The sequence below is a fragment of the Natator depressus genome, chromosome 16, assembly GCF_965152275.1.
Source record: "Natator depressus isolate rNatDep1 chromosome 16, rNatDep2.hap1, whole genome shotgun sequence".
In the NCBI taxonomy this organism is placed as follows: Eukaryota; Metazoa; Chordata; order Testudines; family Cheloniidae; genus Natator; species Natator depressus.
In genome coordinates, this window is record NC_134249.1 from 23675602 (window position 1) to 23692088 (window position 16487).

Below are 16487 nucleotides of genomic sequence, written 5' to 3' on the forward strand. Positions count from 1 at the left end.
CCCTTCTGGGCCCTCCTCAGGACCCCTTTGTTCTCTCCTCTCCCCCCATTTTAGGCCTGTCCCCTCTGCTCCTCCCTCTCTTTCCCCCAACATACAGCCAGTCCGGCAGCTACTCCGATTTTGAGCCTCTTTCTCCCCCTAGAGGAGTCACACAGGTTGCAATTCACTGGGGTTTGCACCGAGACCGCACGAGGTGCCCTTTGGTTCTAGTAAGAGGAGGGATAAGATCCCTTCCCTGCTCTTGTATCTGCCACTGTCGTGTTCACAGCTCTGCTTCTGAGGTCTAGGGAGGGATCCTGGGATTGTTTCGCTAAGCGAGACTGTGAAGGAATGTGAACCAGACAGAGCCCTGAGCTTTCTTTCTAGCTGGCAGGTTGCGGGAGGGATACAAAGTTCGCTCCACTCTATGTAATCTCCCCCGCCCCCAAGACAGCCCCTGTCTCCTGTGTTCCCAAAAGCTCTGCTTGAGATTTCAAGGCTGAGGAAGAAGCTCCTGGGTCCCCTACTCTGAAACCTCACAGATGTGGTCTCCCCCTACTCCGTGCTCACAGACGTGGGGAGGGATACACACTCCCTGTGCCAAGCGCCCCAGATTCCTCCTCCCGAGCACAGAAGTTGGATCCAAATCCCCCTTTTTTGTTCCAGTTGCTATTACGGACCCAAGAGTCCGTCCCCCACTCTGGGGTAGGTGAGAGATCCAACTCACTCCATGTCCCAGGTGATATGAGTCAGTGGAGGATTTTCATCTTTTTACCCCCCACAAGGATACAAAACCCTTCCACAGACCTACCTCAGACAACAAACAGTGCGGCTGCTGCTCTCCCTTCCTGGTCTTCCAGGTGGGAAAAGCTGCAGGTCACTGAGCCACTGAGAGGGGAGAGCTGATGCCTCCACCACATGTCTCTTATCTCATTATTCTCTTGACGCCAAGATTTGGTTTGCTTTTTCCTTTTGGTGATTTAACGTGTCAAACATTATCTGCAAAAGTAAAGAGGAAATTTCCTCAAAGGAAGTGCTTCTGCCCCTTGCATCCAGTAGCACATTGAACATTAGTGCAAGGTTTGTTTTGAACCCCAGCTGGTGGGATCTAAGGACCAGGGTGGCATAGGAAAGATCTTTCTGTGTTTCCTTCTTCAAATATAGTTTATAATAACAATACCTTCTTTCTTTGTTCCCTGTCATCCTTGTACCAGGCAGTTTGCTGCATTAATATGTGGAGTACATTCTGTTCCTTAGCACCAAATTCCAATGTTTTTGGCATAGATCATCAGGCTCAAATAGCTGGCAAAACTGCCTGAGCTGGTTTAATGGGGGGAGTATAGGACTAGTCATTACTCAGAGTGGCCAGCCAGAGATTCATAGGGAGGGGGATATGATGGCCAGCATGAATGTGGTTTGGTGGCTGGTGGAGGCTCTGGGAGGGAGGTCACAGTGGGTAGCTTGGGCTCAGTGTGCATTCTGGGAGCTAAAAAGGGACTCAGTGCCCATCTGGGTTTCTTTGATCCCCAAAGTGGGAACCAAGCACTAGTCTCATTCATTTAAGGCTTTCCCATTTGACTGGCATTTCACTGAATTCCATTTCTGAACTTGTCTCATGGCAGGAAGCCCTCAGCTTGCAGTTGAGAGGAAACCTGGAATTTGGATTGTCTAACAGATCCTCTGTGAGATACACAGGGAGGGCACACAAAGATCAGGAGCAAAAGTGTCTGAAAAGGAGAGGGGGTGCATAGGGAGCATCTACAGGATTATTTCTTTGCACTGAGGTATTCTATAGGAGACCCCCTGCTCTCCCCATCCCCATGAAAATTCCCCTCTGCCCACTGAGTATCTTTTTACCCACACCCTGGGAGGGAATCCAGATTCTGGGAGAGTCATGTATAATTTTTGGCCTAATACAATAGACTGATTTAAAGATGGAATCCTAAGTACCACACCCCAATATGAATGGCTATTGGCACTAATCAGAAATGTCTATCTCAGGCTAAGCATCACAAGGGGTATCCATCCAGCTGGCATAACGAGTGAGCAACAGCCACCCCCATGCACTTCTAACTTCTGTTGTGCCATTTCCTTTTTTTTAAAGGAGACAATAGTTCTGCAGGCCCCAAATGGGACATTTTTGTTTTTATTTTGTTTGAGGACTGGGTGAGTAGGGAGAAGAGGTAGGGAAGTAAATGATGAGAAACAAGTTATAATACACATGGGATATTTTCAAAGAGCAAATGATTCAGTGTCTAACTGAGGCTTGAAGGCAAGCTGGGATTTTGTTCTGAGAGGATTTAGAATTGCTATTATTTATATTGGACCACAAACATACATAGCTTTTTACAGAACATGTTAAAAAACAGGGTCCTCAGTCTCACGCTGTCTGCAATCTTGGGGTTTGCTCCACTGGAGAGTGCAGAGCCCATATCATGCAATGAAAGGAAAACAGGTTTTGGTTCTTCAGAAAATAATTTGATGTTTTTCATAATCAATCACTGACTTGTCACCTCTGGGAGATTAGAAAAGATTTAGGATGATGCTCATGGGTCTTTTCCATCTCTAATTTCTATGAGTGAATTTCTACAATTCTATGAGTGAATATCTTTAAACAACAATAATAAATAATGTATTATGTTACCTTTTTTTCATAGAACCCATTTCCCTGAGCAATATAATTTTAAATAATCTTCTTCCCACCATTATTTGAGGAGGAGAATGTAACTATGAGGGAGACTGAAGTACAAAGGGTGACTCCATGTTTGGCAACCAGACTTCAGTACCCAACGAAGCCAGAAGAAGATTCTGAAGTGTTCCATTCAGCTTAATAAATGCAGCATTCTGCTGTCCCCTTTTGTGTCTCCTTTTCCCTCAAATTCAGGTGCTGTCAGTTTTTCCATGAGAAAATCAAATTTAAAACTCAGCAGAAAAAATGCCCCTCATTGCTGAAACTTGGCATGAGGTTAGCCTGGAAAGGATTTATATATATGGCTAGTTATTTAAATTATAGGAGTCTAAAAAACACTGAGAGAAGTTTTGAGGTTTCGGATGCTTTTTACATGTCTGTGAGACCTGCCTTTGTTTTTCAAACTGAAATTTTTCAAGCCTTATTCCATAATGTGTCCTGGGCTTTAAAAAGTCTGAAATGCTGAAGTTTTCAAAGCAATCACTGTACGTGCTGACTAATTGCTTTCTATAATGTTTGAATATATTTATTATTATTGGTACAAAAGACACACATGCATATTATGAACATTTTGTTAAATTCGTTTCCACACCTGATTTTTAAAGTTTGTATTTATTCTATGGAACTGAACAGCTCCAATTTGATAAATAAACTGTATTTGAAATAAGGCCATAGCTATCTGCTACATTACATTGTATTGGATCAGTAATGATGGACTATTTTAAAAACCTGTGTGTAGATGTTTGGACAGCTGGATCAATAATTCACATTTTATGGCTCCCAAGATACATATTTATCTGTTTTTTTGAGCCATTTTGGTAGAGTGGATGAATAATTATCAAGGGAGAGTATAAAATGAAGATTACAGGGATTTTTTCCCTGTTTTAACACAAAACTTTTTAAAAAAACTGAAAAAGGGGATTGCGGATACCTGAGCACAGAGGGGTGAATTAATGACAAAACGTCAGAACAGATTTCCAGGCGTATCACTGAATTTTCTTGTGGGTTTAGTCTTGATCCTTAATGTTATTTTAAGAGGATTTTTTGTGGTTTACTGTATGCATGTATAAAATCAAAATAATACCTTTGGCTTATGAGAATATTTTGCTTGGCGTGCAACTTTTAGTGCTATTTGGTAATTATCGTAATGTTCCTTTGCTCCTAAACATTCTTTGCAAGACTTGTTACTGATTTTTCCAGATCTATCAGGCAGCCTTGTTAAATGATCTCAAAAGGATACGTGGAAAATTGATTCTTTGAACCACTATTTTTAAAGAGATTTTGTTTTTAATGAAATATAAATATACAGAGAATAGTTTTTAAAATGTATATTTTTGATTTGGCGCACTACTGACATATTTTAACAGGCTTATTTCTTTAACTAGTCAAATTATAGTTGTAATTTTCTGTCTGTACACACAAACTTTACTCCTTTAACAGTGTTTTATTTAATGGTCTCTCTTGTATTCTACAGGGTTTAGCTTGATGGAGGAAATAATTATAATTTTAACTAGTCTGTTCCATCAAGATTTAAGTGGACTCTATTTAGCAGCTTTCTGTGTACAGTACAATGCAATTTATCGTGATACAAAGTGCATTAAAACACTTTACAGAGTTGAGGACAGCTACTGTCCTACAGACAGAAAGTCATGGAATGGATGTGTGGAGATGGAGAAAAGAAAAAAGGAAAGAGACCTGACATTTTAAAAGCAGTAAAGATGCAGGTGAGGATTCTTGCAGACTAGTTATTGTAAGGGAAGAATAGAAGGATGCAGGAATGGAGGGGAAGGCAAGTAGGGTTTCTATCATTACAACACATGCCATAGTATGTTCTTTTAATTGCTGCACTCAGATGATTTGCAAACAATGCTGGTCACAGAGTGATGGATTTACACAACCATTTCCTTCTTGTCTTTAGCTTTAAGTTGCAATGAGAACGATGGTGACCACCTGGATAGAGACCAGCAATACCCCAGTAATCAAAAAACAAAGCGCATGAGGACATCATTCAAACACCACCAGTTGCGGACAATGAAGTCTTATTTTGCTATTAACCACAATCCTGATGCCAAGGACTTGAAACAGCTAGCTCAGAAAACTGGCCTAACCAAAAGAGTTCTTCAGGTAAGAAGAGCAAAGGCTTCTGCCTCTAGCAGTAAATAAAATATCAATCTCAGGTTTGACAAGCCTCAGTTGAAACACTGTGGATAATACCTCCACATACTGCTAATGTCCAAATTTTTCTTATTTGTTGGTACCCTCTGTGACGCGTAAAGTAATCCCAGAGAGTATGAGAAAAGCCATTTCTTTACAGCCTAGCAGAGGAATATATCTTGGGCTCTAATTTTTAGAGCACAGTTGTGTAAATTAGGTGCCTTGCTTATTTTTATCAAACAGTTTGTTACATCTGCCAGGCATTTTTCCTGCAGTATTCTTGTAAGGAGAGGTGAATGATTTTAGCTATCATATTCCTTTTCTAGGTAAATAACAGTATAGGAGTTTAGAAGTCACTATGAATGAATAATTGCATAAAAAATTAAACAGAAATATTGATCTATTTTGTCAGTCAGGACAGATCGGACATCTTGGCTTTGTAGCTGAAGTGAATAATAGATAGATTTTTCAAAGATTAAAACACGTTAATTTCTCATTCATTTTTAAAGACATTTTTCCATTGAATGCTGGATTTTTCTTGGCCCAAAGGCACTTGTTCCCTCTGAATATTTATAGGACGCAAAAGGTGGGAAAGTTGGATCCTTCAGCTCCATCTAAATCTATACTCTGTGCTACACGAAATTGGGCTCTTCTCAAAAATGACTTTTGAGCCAGAGGTAAATTTGGGAATTCAGGAGCTCTAGACGCTCCTACTGAAATAGTGTAAACAAAAGCCTGCGTGGAGTTTGTGGGGAAATGGGTTGGAGCCTTTCTCGGAACCAAATGAGGCACAGTGACAAAACCTGGCAGAGAACGATGGGGAAACGCTAGCACCTTGGCAAGTTCACAGTGAAATGGGGAAGGGGTGGAGAAAGCAGTGCTAAGAGAAAAGATAAGTTCGCTGGAGTCAGCCTTGATCTTGTGGTGATAGATGGATAGAGAGAAAAAGGAGTGAAGGTTGGGGTTCCTCTGGAAAAAACTGTAATGACAAAATTACTGTGACTCCTTCTCTTGCACATCTTTCCTGCTGTTTGACATTGCTTGTTTTTATGGCCCTACCTCAGCGCAGTGGGACAGATACTTACTCTGCTAGTGTTTGCACTTATTAATGCCTGAATCGGTGCCTCTTGCAGCAGCTGCTCCCATATGTGCCTGACAAGAAAGGATTTTCTACATGTTTCCATGTTCCTTCTGCTACTTCCTCTCTTCCGTTTTCTTCCTGTTTCTCTGGCTTCTCTTTTCCTTTTCTCTTTTCTTCTTTTCCCCCCACACTTTGATTCACTTTAATCATCTCCTCTCTATTCCTTGTACTTCACCTATCACAGAGCTCTCTGAATGCCTTCCCATAGTGCATCAAGCAACGTGAGTCAAATATGCCATTCATGTCTCTTTCTCTCACCATCTTTCTGTTCTCTCATCCCATCCCTGCTGAATCAATCTTAGCATTCATCCCTCTCCATTGTTTTCTCTACTCATACTCTGCCCTTCAATTTTTTCCCACTTTATTCTTCCCATTCCTTCCTTCCCTTTTACACCCTAGTTCTCCCACTCCAACGCTCTTACGCTGTGAATGCCACCACTTCAGCATCCCTCTGTCATTGGTTCTTTGCCCTTGCTCTATTCTTTCTACCCCTGTCTTGCACACTTAACCACTGAAATTTCTGGGTGCTGAATGCTTGCCCTTCTTTTCATCCTGTCCAGTCCCCTGCAGTTCCACTCAGCTTCTTTATGAGCTTGCTAATGTTATTGGAGAATCAGTCATCTTGCTCCCACAGTGGCATAGCTGGTTTGCTTTGCCGGCAGCACTGTGGGAGGTGGACAATAAGGAGGAGAGGACTGGACCTGTAGGACCACGGGAAATAGTGGAGTAGTGTTTCAAGAAAGGGATTCAGAGTGACACGTTGCCTAATACAGCCATGCTTATGGCCTCTTCTGCCAGTGGTAGAATTGCTCTAATCCACCCTTCCAAGCTATATGTTGGAAATTAATGTGGGCTATGATGTGGGCACTTTCTTTTTGGCTTGCATAGATCAGAGTTTTAGAGTCTCTGTGTCCAATTTGCACTTTAACTGACCAGTGAGAGGAAGCAAGCTAGATTTCTGTGGCCATGGAGATGATTTTCAAACTTGAAAGTTTACTTACAGTAATTGCAAGATGGCTCCTTGCTCGGGAAGTTTCGTCATGCTTGTTGGCTCCTGGCACAGTGCTGTTCATTAAGTCTTTTAAATTGAAGAGTTTGATATCCAGTCCATGTCATTTATTGAACTCAAAGCCATTCATTAATACTACTGAGCTATACCATGCAACATCAGATTTCATCGATCTGCCGTACTGAAGACACACAGACTCTCAGACATACATGGACATGTTCCAGTGGTATAAAATTCCAAACATTGCCCGTGTTATTGCCAGGCATGTCTGTAAACTTACCTTCTTTTCTGCAAGATTAGGTCTATGCTGATTTGGCCAGGGACAATGTTTTTGCCTTCAACATCTTTCTCTTTCTTTATATGTAATTTTTAATAGAAACTCTATATAAGCCTGCATACAGTTGATGAACAGAGAAGTAGCTGTCTCTAAGCCTTGTGGCACTTGTAATGAAACTGGTGAGCTTCCTAAGCATACACAGGTTAGTTTCCAGTGTCCCAGGAGTTGGCCATAGTCCTTTTACTGTATGGACATCAGTCCCATGACTACATATCATGGGTGGGTATGCTGATCGACGAGTGGAATATTTGGCCAGATTCTTCAGGGTCTGTGATGTCACACTTGGAAGACCTGACTTTGAGCTTGGCTCAGTCTGTAGTGAGTCATCAATCATCCATGGCCAGCAGTAGTGGGTAGGGGAACGTGTATATACTACTCTCTAAATGATTGTTCCTGATGCAGTTTGGCAATGCACAGACTATTTCCCAGAACTATCTAAATCAGAATTATGTTAAACTTTTTTCCATAAATTTCCGCTATTTCTGTTTGTTTTCATTTATTTTTTAACCTTTTGATCTACAAGTTCATTCACATACCTAATGCATGTCACAGTGAGAACATGTGAACGAGTTGATTGGAATTCAACAACTTTCCTTTAGGTTCATTCCCCAGCAAAGAAGAAGAGGGGGGAAAACCCCACAGCTCTTTGCATCTAACACCTTCTGCAGGTGGTATGAGGAAAGGGGGCTCTCAGGAGGAAATTTTGATAAATGGCACAGTATGTTCCTTTTTAGGGCTTAGATTCTGACCTTTGTTGCATAGTGCAGAAGGGGAAGGGGAGAAGATAGAAAAGGATTCTTTCCTCCCTGCAGGTAGCAGGGTAAGATCCTTCATAGAGACTAAAGAGTGCTAGAGGAGGACTGGCAAATGAGCTGGCCCATGCCATCTATAACCTCAAGGAGATGTAATCTGCTTGGTAGAGGTCTGTCCAGATACCTCCTCTCTTCCCAATAGCTTAGAATGCATGCTATTCTGAGGAGCAGCAAGCAACTTGTTGCAGTAGTCCACCCTGTTCTATGCTGCTGTCCCAGGTAAGAACAGGATTTTGCCCTTAATATTCAGGATCTCTTTAACACACCGTCAAGATGATATGACAAAGAAAGTGATATGAAAATGTATGCAGAGAGGCTAAGTGACTTGTTCAAGGAAGTCTGTGGAAAGCAGGGACTTAAACGTAGGTCTCCCTAGCCTAGTGCCCCAACCACTGGACAATCCTGTCTAGCTGTCCATCCACAGCTATTCAATACCATTAACTCAAATATAGTAGTATTATTTGTGGTTGAGCGTATAGCTGGTTCTATTTTTCAGTGGTAGTTTTAGTTCATGTAGGTCAGACCTTTAATTATGCATTTGAACAAAGAGACATTAAACATTTCCCACACTGTTGTGATTTCATTTATTTATTTATTTATTCCTAAATACTGAAGACCAGATTCCTAATTATCTAACTGGTGTGAGATGAGCCCTTCTGGAACTGTTATGTGCAGTTGTGTTATTGTTTCCTTGTGTTAATGTAGCCCTGTTATTGGTACAGGGCCTGAACCTGCAAAGTGGGCTTAAAACAGTACCACCACTATGCTGAGTGGAGAATTCTGCCTTGGTAGCCTTTTACATCCTATCTGCAGAGATATAAATGACACATAGTGCAAGGCAAGCTCACATTACCGACAGCTCACACAAACAATAGTTTTGCTTCTCTTAATTCCCTTGAATAAAAACATTGGCTGAAAATATTTCACATCATAAGTCTACTCCACAGACTTGGATACAATTTGTTGGGGGTAGCTGTTTGAGGCTATTCTTTTCTGACACAAGGCTAAATATTTTTCAGAATCTCAGTACAGTCAATATCTAGAAGCTTTTTAAGTAGCAATATTAATACTCGTCATTGTGCATCCCTAATGCACATTATAAGCATTAACCAGTTTGCCCTACAACACCCTGGAGAGGGAGGGAGTTAGGAATTATCCCTGTTTTTAGACAGCACCTATAAGATGTTGGGGTATATTTTACCCATAATGCTAATAGGAATGAATCATATTAAAGGGAAAATGCACCCTGTCAAAATCTTTCCATGTGTATGCAGCTCCCATTGGTAGCATTCACAGGTAGTTGCATGAGCAGCTGAAGGTAGGATTTGATTACGAGTGTTTCATGACTTTGGAAGACGGAAGGAAATACATACAAACTAAGAGGCTTGACCCTCTCTCTTTTCCAAATCACTAACTTATATACAAAATTAGACATTTAGAGCCACTAGTGGGTTTTTTAGCAGCATCACAGTTAAGGATCCATTGGGCTTTAGGAGTAGGGTGGAAGATCAAAGTAGTTCTAATGTCTTTGGAAATGTTATAATTTGTTTTAACCAGCACATTACTTCATGTTTAGAAACTGGAATTTTGCTAGCATGTGGGGCTTGGCCCTCTTCTGTATGCGCAAGTATGTCTCTCGCAAATATCAGGATGAAATCAGGGGGTGACGTGCACATGATCGGAACTAGTGAAATGGTGACTTTGGCTGTTTTATTTTATTTTCATTATAAAATGACTGAGTTATTCAGCCTTGACAACAACGGGCTATTCTTTAAAGTTTTGATTACCTTTGTTTCCTGCTGTTAAAGGGACATTGTCAGATTACATATATTTGAAAATAAGAATTCCCATACTGGTACTACAAATAATGTATATTATTTAAAATGAAAAAACCCATACAAATTTAAAAATTCCCAGTGTACTTTTCGTCATTTCTGATGGCTGTTTTTTACATACTCTCAACTTGAATAATCAAAATAAACTAATCTGTTTCACCTTTATTCTTTGCACACATGGTTCCTGGTCCTTCAGCTGGAACCACTCAGACAGACCCTTGCACTCTTTACAGAGCCCTACAGCTCTGCCTACATGGATCTAATTGCAGAATCAGGGCCTGGGAACGGCAGACATTGCAGGTGAAGGTTTAAGCCAAAACCCTCTTTCCATTGTTTTTGCCCAGTACTGAACACATCACTGGCACTTAACAACTAAATAATAATAATACATCTGACATCTTTAAAGAACCCTAAAAAAGTTAATGCTAATAATAATTTTTGGGATAGTTTTTTTTTCTGATTGTAATATACCAAACCTATGCATGGAGCCTAAACTACTTGACAGTGTCCCTTTAAACAAGGGGAATGCCAACATTAAATATTAAAAACACTAAGATGCACAAGCAAGGACACCAATGGACATATACTACCCTTGGTCTATGTGTACCACTCTAGAAGACATTAGTAGGAGTTGCACATGAGGATAAAGGGAATTTTTTCATGTTCAAGCTGCCCGCCTGTTCTTAACCCCACTCCTTGGAGTTCATACCTAAACCCCTCTTCACATGGATTTCCCCCTCTTTCCCCGAAGAACGGAGGGTCTGCAACAGCACCCCCTCTTTCCCTGGGCCCCACAGAGGGTGTTTGGTTCTGGGGATCCATACGTGGGAAATAGATTGGCCAGGGGAGGGAATGGAAGGCTGGGGCACATGCATCATCCCAGGAGTGTGTTATCTTTACACCTCACTCTCCTCCTCTGCGTGGTAGGGATTCCACTCAGAGGGGATTCCCAGGGCTGCTCAAGTTGCAGCAGGACCATACTGTTAGGGAGTTGCGGGGACACACAAGACTTCTGTGTGGATGGCTCTGTCTTCCTTCTGGACCCTTGGGCTCTGCATACCCCCTCTTTCACAACAGACCATCTTGCAGAAAGTTGTGATAGGACACCCTTACCGATATCTCCTCTCTCTTAGCCCCCTTCTGTGAGATTTCCTGCAGAAAGAACAATAAGGCCCTCTGCACCTAGACTGACAGGGACTGATGCTGCTCACACTGAAATAAGTCAGTGTGAGCTCAGTGAGAGCAGGACAGAGTCAGTTAAAGGTGATACAACACAATGACTTGAGACCCTGTGGTACCTAAATAGTCAGGCTTCACTTTGTAAGATCAGAGCCAGGCGATATATTATCCCAGTAATGTCTGAGTGTCTGGTATTAAAAGGTCGGTATCTGACTGCATCAGTGTGAGCACAGGACTTTTAATGCCATTTTAAAATTTAATAGAGATATGTCTCTGTACCTGGATTTGATCGAAATATTCTTGGGGTGTAATATATTTGTACTGATATTTAATTTGAGATAAACTAGCAGAGAATTTTATTTTAAAACTAACCCTTTAGGAATGGGACAGACACTATTACCTTTGGAGAGAAGCCTCAGCAATTTAGCCTTAGGAAATGAACTTTGCCGCTTTTGTCTCTAGGTCATAGACAGAAAGATAGTAGCTAGACAATACAGGAGATAAATATAGTTCTAGCTACATACAGATAAATATACTTTTTGCACATTGATTTTGTTGCTTCTAAAATTATGTTTTAGTACAATACAAATTGTTTTGTATACCTTCATAACAAGAATGAGAAAACATCCTACAGAGAGGCTGGGGCGGGGAGTGAAGCCAAAACACTTTTGGGGTGGAGAGAGGAAGGCTTTATGGAGAAAGAGTGGCAAATCTTTTAGAGCGAGGGGAAAGTTCTGCTACCTCTGGAGCTGTAGAGGAGCTGTTTGGGGAGAGGGGAAGAGCAGGATGCCATGCTTGGGCTGGACCAAAAAATGGCAGTGCACGATGGGAGGAGGGATGGACCAAAAAATGGCTGGTACTGCTGGATCTAAGATTATACACATTGTCTCGTCAGTTCCGCTCCCCTCCTGACAAATACTTCTCAGGAGCTGGGGGTAGGCGCAAGAACCACAGCGGCTACTGAAGCCCTAAGACTGTTTTCTCCATTGCCTGGAGAGCAAGATTCCTCTCCTCCATCCCCAGTTCTCTTCATATCCCAGTGCACAGTCTGTTTACTTAGAGAAATGTGGGAAAGCCAGACAGAAATGCTTTACATGCTAAGCAGAGAATACTTCACAACCTGTGGAGTTACTGTAGCAAAGTGAGCTGTTCCACCGATATGCAGTCAATACAAGAATACACCTAATTGAGGCTGTATTGAATTTGTGTCTTCTGCTTTTTTTAAAAAATGCTGTTTTTTAAATGCTACCCTATTATATTAAATTATTTCAGGTTTGGTTTCAAAACGCCCGAGCCAAATTCAGACGGAACCTCTTACGTCAAGAAAACACAGGGGTGGATAAGACTTCAGATTCCACACTCCAAGCAGGAACTCCATCAGGACCCGCCTCAGAAATATCCAACGCCTCCATGAGTCCATCCAGCACTCCCACTACCTTAACAGACTTGACTAACCCTACCATGCCTACTGTGACATCTGTCTTGACGTCAGTACCCGGAAGTCTTGAGGTTCATGAATCTCGAAGTCCTTCACAGACAACTCTCACAAATCTTTTCTGATGACTCTTTCTCAATAATTTCTTTAAAAAAGAAATTATTCTTAGTTAAATTCCAAGAGTATTTTAATAGAGGCTTTGAGCAACTGACTAACCACACTTAGGATCTCTCCTGAAAACAGAAGGAAATGTATTGTTCTGATATTACAGATTATGGACTGAGGAATAACTTGGAAGATCTATCTGCAACACAACATTTGTGTAACTGTACAGTTTTGTGGACTGAGTAAGGGAAACAGCAATTAATTTAAGTTGGCTAAAGCTTCTGTAATTTTCAAAGACTGCCATGTGCCTTATATACTGTTTTATCTACGTACTTTGGATTACATGTCCATTTTTCTCTTTTTCTCTCTGTATATTTATAACAAGGGCAAAAATGTTACAAGAGTTTGTTACTTTGAATAGTCCTATGCCCTTCATTGGTTGCTTTGTTGTTTTAGAATTTTAAGGTGAAAGTCTGTTTGAATATCAGAATTTGTAAAATCTAACCAGTAATAAAACCACTTGTGGAAACTACTTGGTAACAGCTGCAGTTACATTTAGCATTAATTTCACAGTGCAGGTAGGCTGACTGTATTTAAATTGATTAGAAAATTGCACATCAAATACAGTATCTGCTTAGAGTAAACTCTAAATACGATACACATCTGCCTCCTGATTCCTAAATATATAGGTGAAAAATCAAATTTGTATAACAGGGTCTAGATATTTTCATTATAGAGAAATAAATAATTGTTAGTTGAAACTAAAAATTGTTATTGAATGTTAAAATTTACACAAACATACTGCTTAATTTTGTTGCTGAAACTCAATTTAACTTCAGTTAACATTGAAAAGGAAACAAATACTGCTTTTATGCAACCAAAGGCATCTGTCCTATTTTATGGAGAGGGCAAGCCAGGCATTTGAAAGCAGTGTGGCCATGATCAACCTATTTCTGAGACAGACACGGGGTAATGTTGTCCCCTAGAAACAAAGAAAAAGTATTTGTTAGATTAATTTAAAACATTGGCAGATAACATTGAGACAAAACTATGTTTCACAAACATATATGGCCTTTTTTAATGGTTTGAAGGTAGAAAAAAGCAGGTAAGAATATATTGTTATGGATACTAATAAAAATGGCTATTCCTTAAACCATAATGGACCTGTTCAATTTAATTTAATTCCTTCTCCAGTCGTGAGATCTGTGCTCTTCTGAATATCATTTGTGCTGTGAGCTCTTTCTCCCTTTTTCTGAAAGATAGTCTTTCATTCTTTAAGGAAAAAATAAGTATACCTCAGCAAGGTTTACATTTGAGTTAGAATGCTGTATGCTATTTTCCCAATGGTTTATTTAATGCAGACTTTGAGCTGTATGTACCATATATAAGGTTGTTTCTTTTCAATCTTGTTGCAAGGTTTTTCAGTCAGATGTGTTAGGTTGTATGTGGCTGACTTAGTAAAAACTGCTCTGTTGCTCCCATAGGATTGAAATCAGCAAAAGATTATTCTGAACTAGCAGCAAGATAGGTGCTAAGATTCGTGTTCTTTGCTCCTCTCAGTGTACTGAAGATGATTCATTAGGCCAGGTTCCGTGCAAACAGTGTTTTGGTTTTTGAAATGCTATATTTATAAAGCTTTCTCAGCTGAAAGCTTGCAGACCTTGTGCATGCCAAATTCCCATTGAGGTCAGTGAGAGATCTGGGTGTACAAGGACTGTGAGACTGGGACCCTGACGTATTTAAAATATTTATTAACCTTTCTTGCTCTTCAGTTCTGGTAAATAAAGATGAATAATCTGAGAAACAAGGAAGTCCCCATAGGAAATCATGACTGGATAAGATTTGTGAAGGGGGATGTATTTCCATCCCTAAAAGACAAACAGTTTAACATAGTTCATTAAATTTGTACACAGTTACAAACACATGTTTTTTTTAAAAAAACCTGCAGGTTGAATTAGCAAACTTTACTAGATACCCCATAGCAAAGATGTCTAAAAAGGAAATAATATTGGTTAGTGGATTGTTAAAGAGTATGTTTCTACCTTTTGAAAAGGGTGTTCACACACAGATATTCTGCTGTATGTGGTGTTTTGTTTATTGTCAATTACCTTGGGAATTTTATTTTTGTTAAATGCTTTAGTTGGATCTTTTCTTGATTTAAAAGGCAATGTTGGTCCAATATGAAATGGATACAGGCCATAAATAAAAACCTGTGTATTCCTATATAAACAAAATGGTTTTCAAAAACTTACTATTAAATTCAATAGTAATGCAGCAAAATGTAGCTGTTAACAATTTGAAGAGAGGTGCTGGTTGTTGTTGGTATTTTATTTTTTTGATATTTTGTTTTAACTACCTGAATCCACATCTTTGAAATCAGTTCTCAATATTGCCTTTTCAATAACTGAGATTTATGGAGGGGAATAATCTCATGTTTCTATTATCTAAAACCTAAAACAGGCAATTAAATCAATTGTCTGGTTTAATCAAATCAGGGATTTTGCATATAAGTAAGATACAATATTCTATATAGGGCCTTTATGTAGGGACATTCGGATTCATTCACTGTCTCCAATGACCTATGTTGTCCCCATGATTGTTTCAATCCTGTGGTATTGTTCAGTTGTTTAGAGCTTGTTGGTTTTGAATGCTGTACATTTTTTTACTACTGCAATCCTAATGTTTCTTCACATACTTGTACAGTTCCACATTTGATGTACTAGTCTGAAATTCTGTTAAAAACATGAACAAAAATGGAAATGATATTTCTTTGGAAGTGTATTTTTACTGTATATCTAATTTGAACTAGTTGAACATACTTCTTTACATCTTGCATGATAGGTGTGTAGTTCATTTTTTAAATATGAAAGAGACTTGAGAGTAACAGATCAAAAATATAATGAAAACTATACAAATATGGAAAATACATACATTGATTTGCTACTTTTTGACTCAAGATACTTTTTGAAATACATTTCTCTAGATTATTTAAGATAATGCAAGTATTTTGTCTTTTAATTCATATCTAATACAAAACAGTAAAATGGATTACACATCAGAGAGTTTTTGAAGCCAGCATGTAATTCACTGAAACACTTGATTGCTCCTTTAGTCAAATAGAGGGAAAGAATATTTGATCTTAAGAATGATGACCAAATCTATCTGTATTTAAGGTAAAGTTCCTTCGCGATTGCTCTTATGAAATATTATCACAATTTAAAATATGTTGATACAGTTAACTTTTACATTTCAGAAACTTCATTCTCTACTCAAAGATTACGTATTGTATGTTTAGGGGATACATTATATTCTTCATATATAACAAAGAGTTTGAATCCCTGCTTTAAGAGCAAAAGTCAACGCAACCTTAAATGTTATGGGTGCCAATAGTGCCTCCATAATAAAACATACTGTTTTGGAAGCCAGGCCTGTAGGTATTTGAAAAGTGCATATTTAAGTATACTTTCTGACAAATAGGTTTGGTATTTTGGGTGCTTTGCAAGATCAATATGTCATATGTTTAAACCGGAAAATAGAAAACAGAATCAGGCACGTGAAGCAACCACCTCCCTTAAAAAAATAAAGAAAGGGAGAGAAATAAGAAAGAAAAATAAAAGTGAGTCTTAGGGTACAGGAAATGCTGCTGATAGAGGACTTAGAACCAGTTCAGCTACAGATGCTTCAGTGTAACACCAAGTGCCCGGACACTACAGTCACAGTGTTTTTAGTAATGCTTAGAGAGAGAGAGATCTTTAATGAATGCACGTGAATTGAGTTAGTTAATTTGTTACTTTATGACGCTGTATAAAACT

The 16487-nt window shown here is 39.5% G+C and overlaps 1 protein-coding gene across 6 annotated transcripts in view; it reads left to right on the plus strand.

Annotated features, from left to right (window-relative positions):
* LHX2 (LIM homeobox 2) overlaps positions 1-15582 on the plus strand; it is a 37872-nt gene extending 22290 nt beyond the window's left edge. For all 6 annotated transcript variants that reach the window (XM_074973663.1, XM_074973660.1, XM_074973662.1 and 3 more), the window contains 2 exons: positions 4587-4792; positions 12408-15582. In XM_074973663.1, coding sequence (XP_074829764.1) covers positions 4587-4792; positions 12408-12695 — 494 coding nt within the window. In that variant the 3' untranslated portion in view covers positions 12696-15582. The remainder of the gene's footprint in view (positions 1-4586; positions 4793-12407) is intronic.
* The last annotated feature ends 905 nt before the right edge of the window (positions 15583-16487 follow it).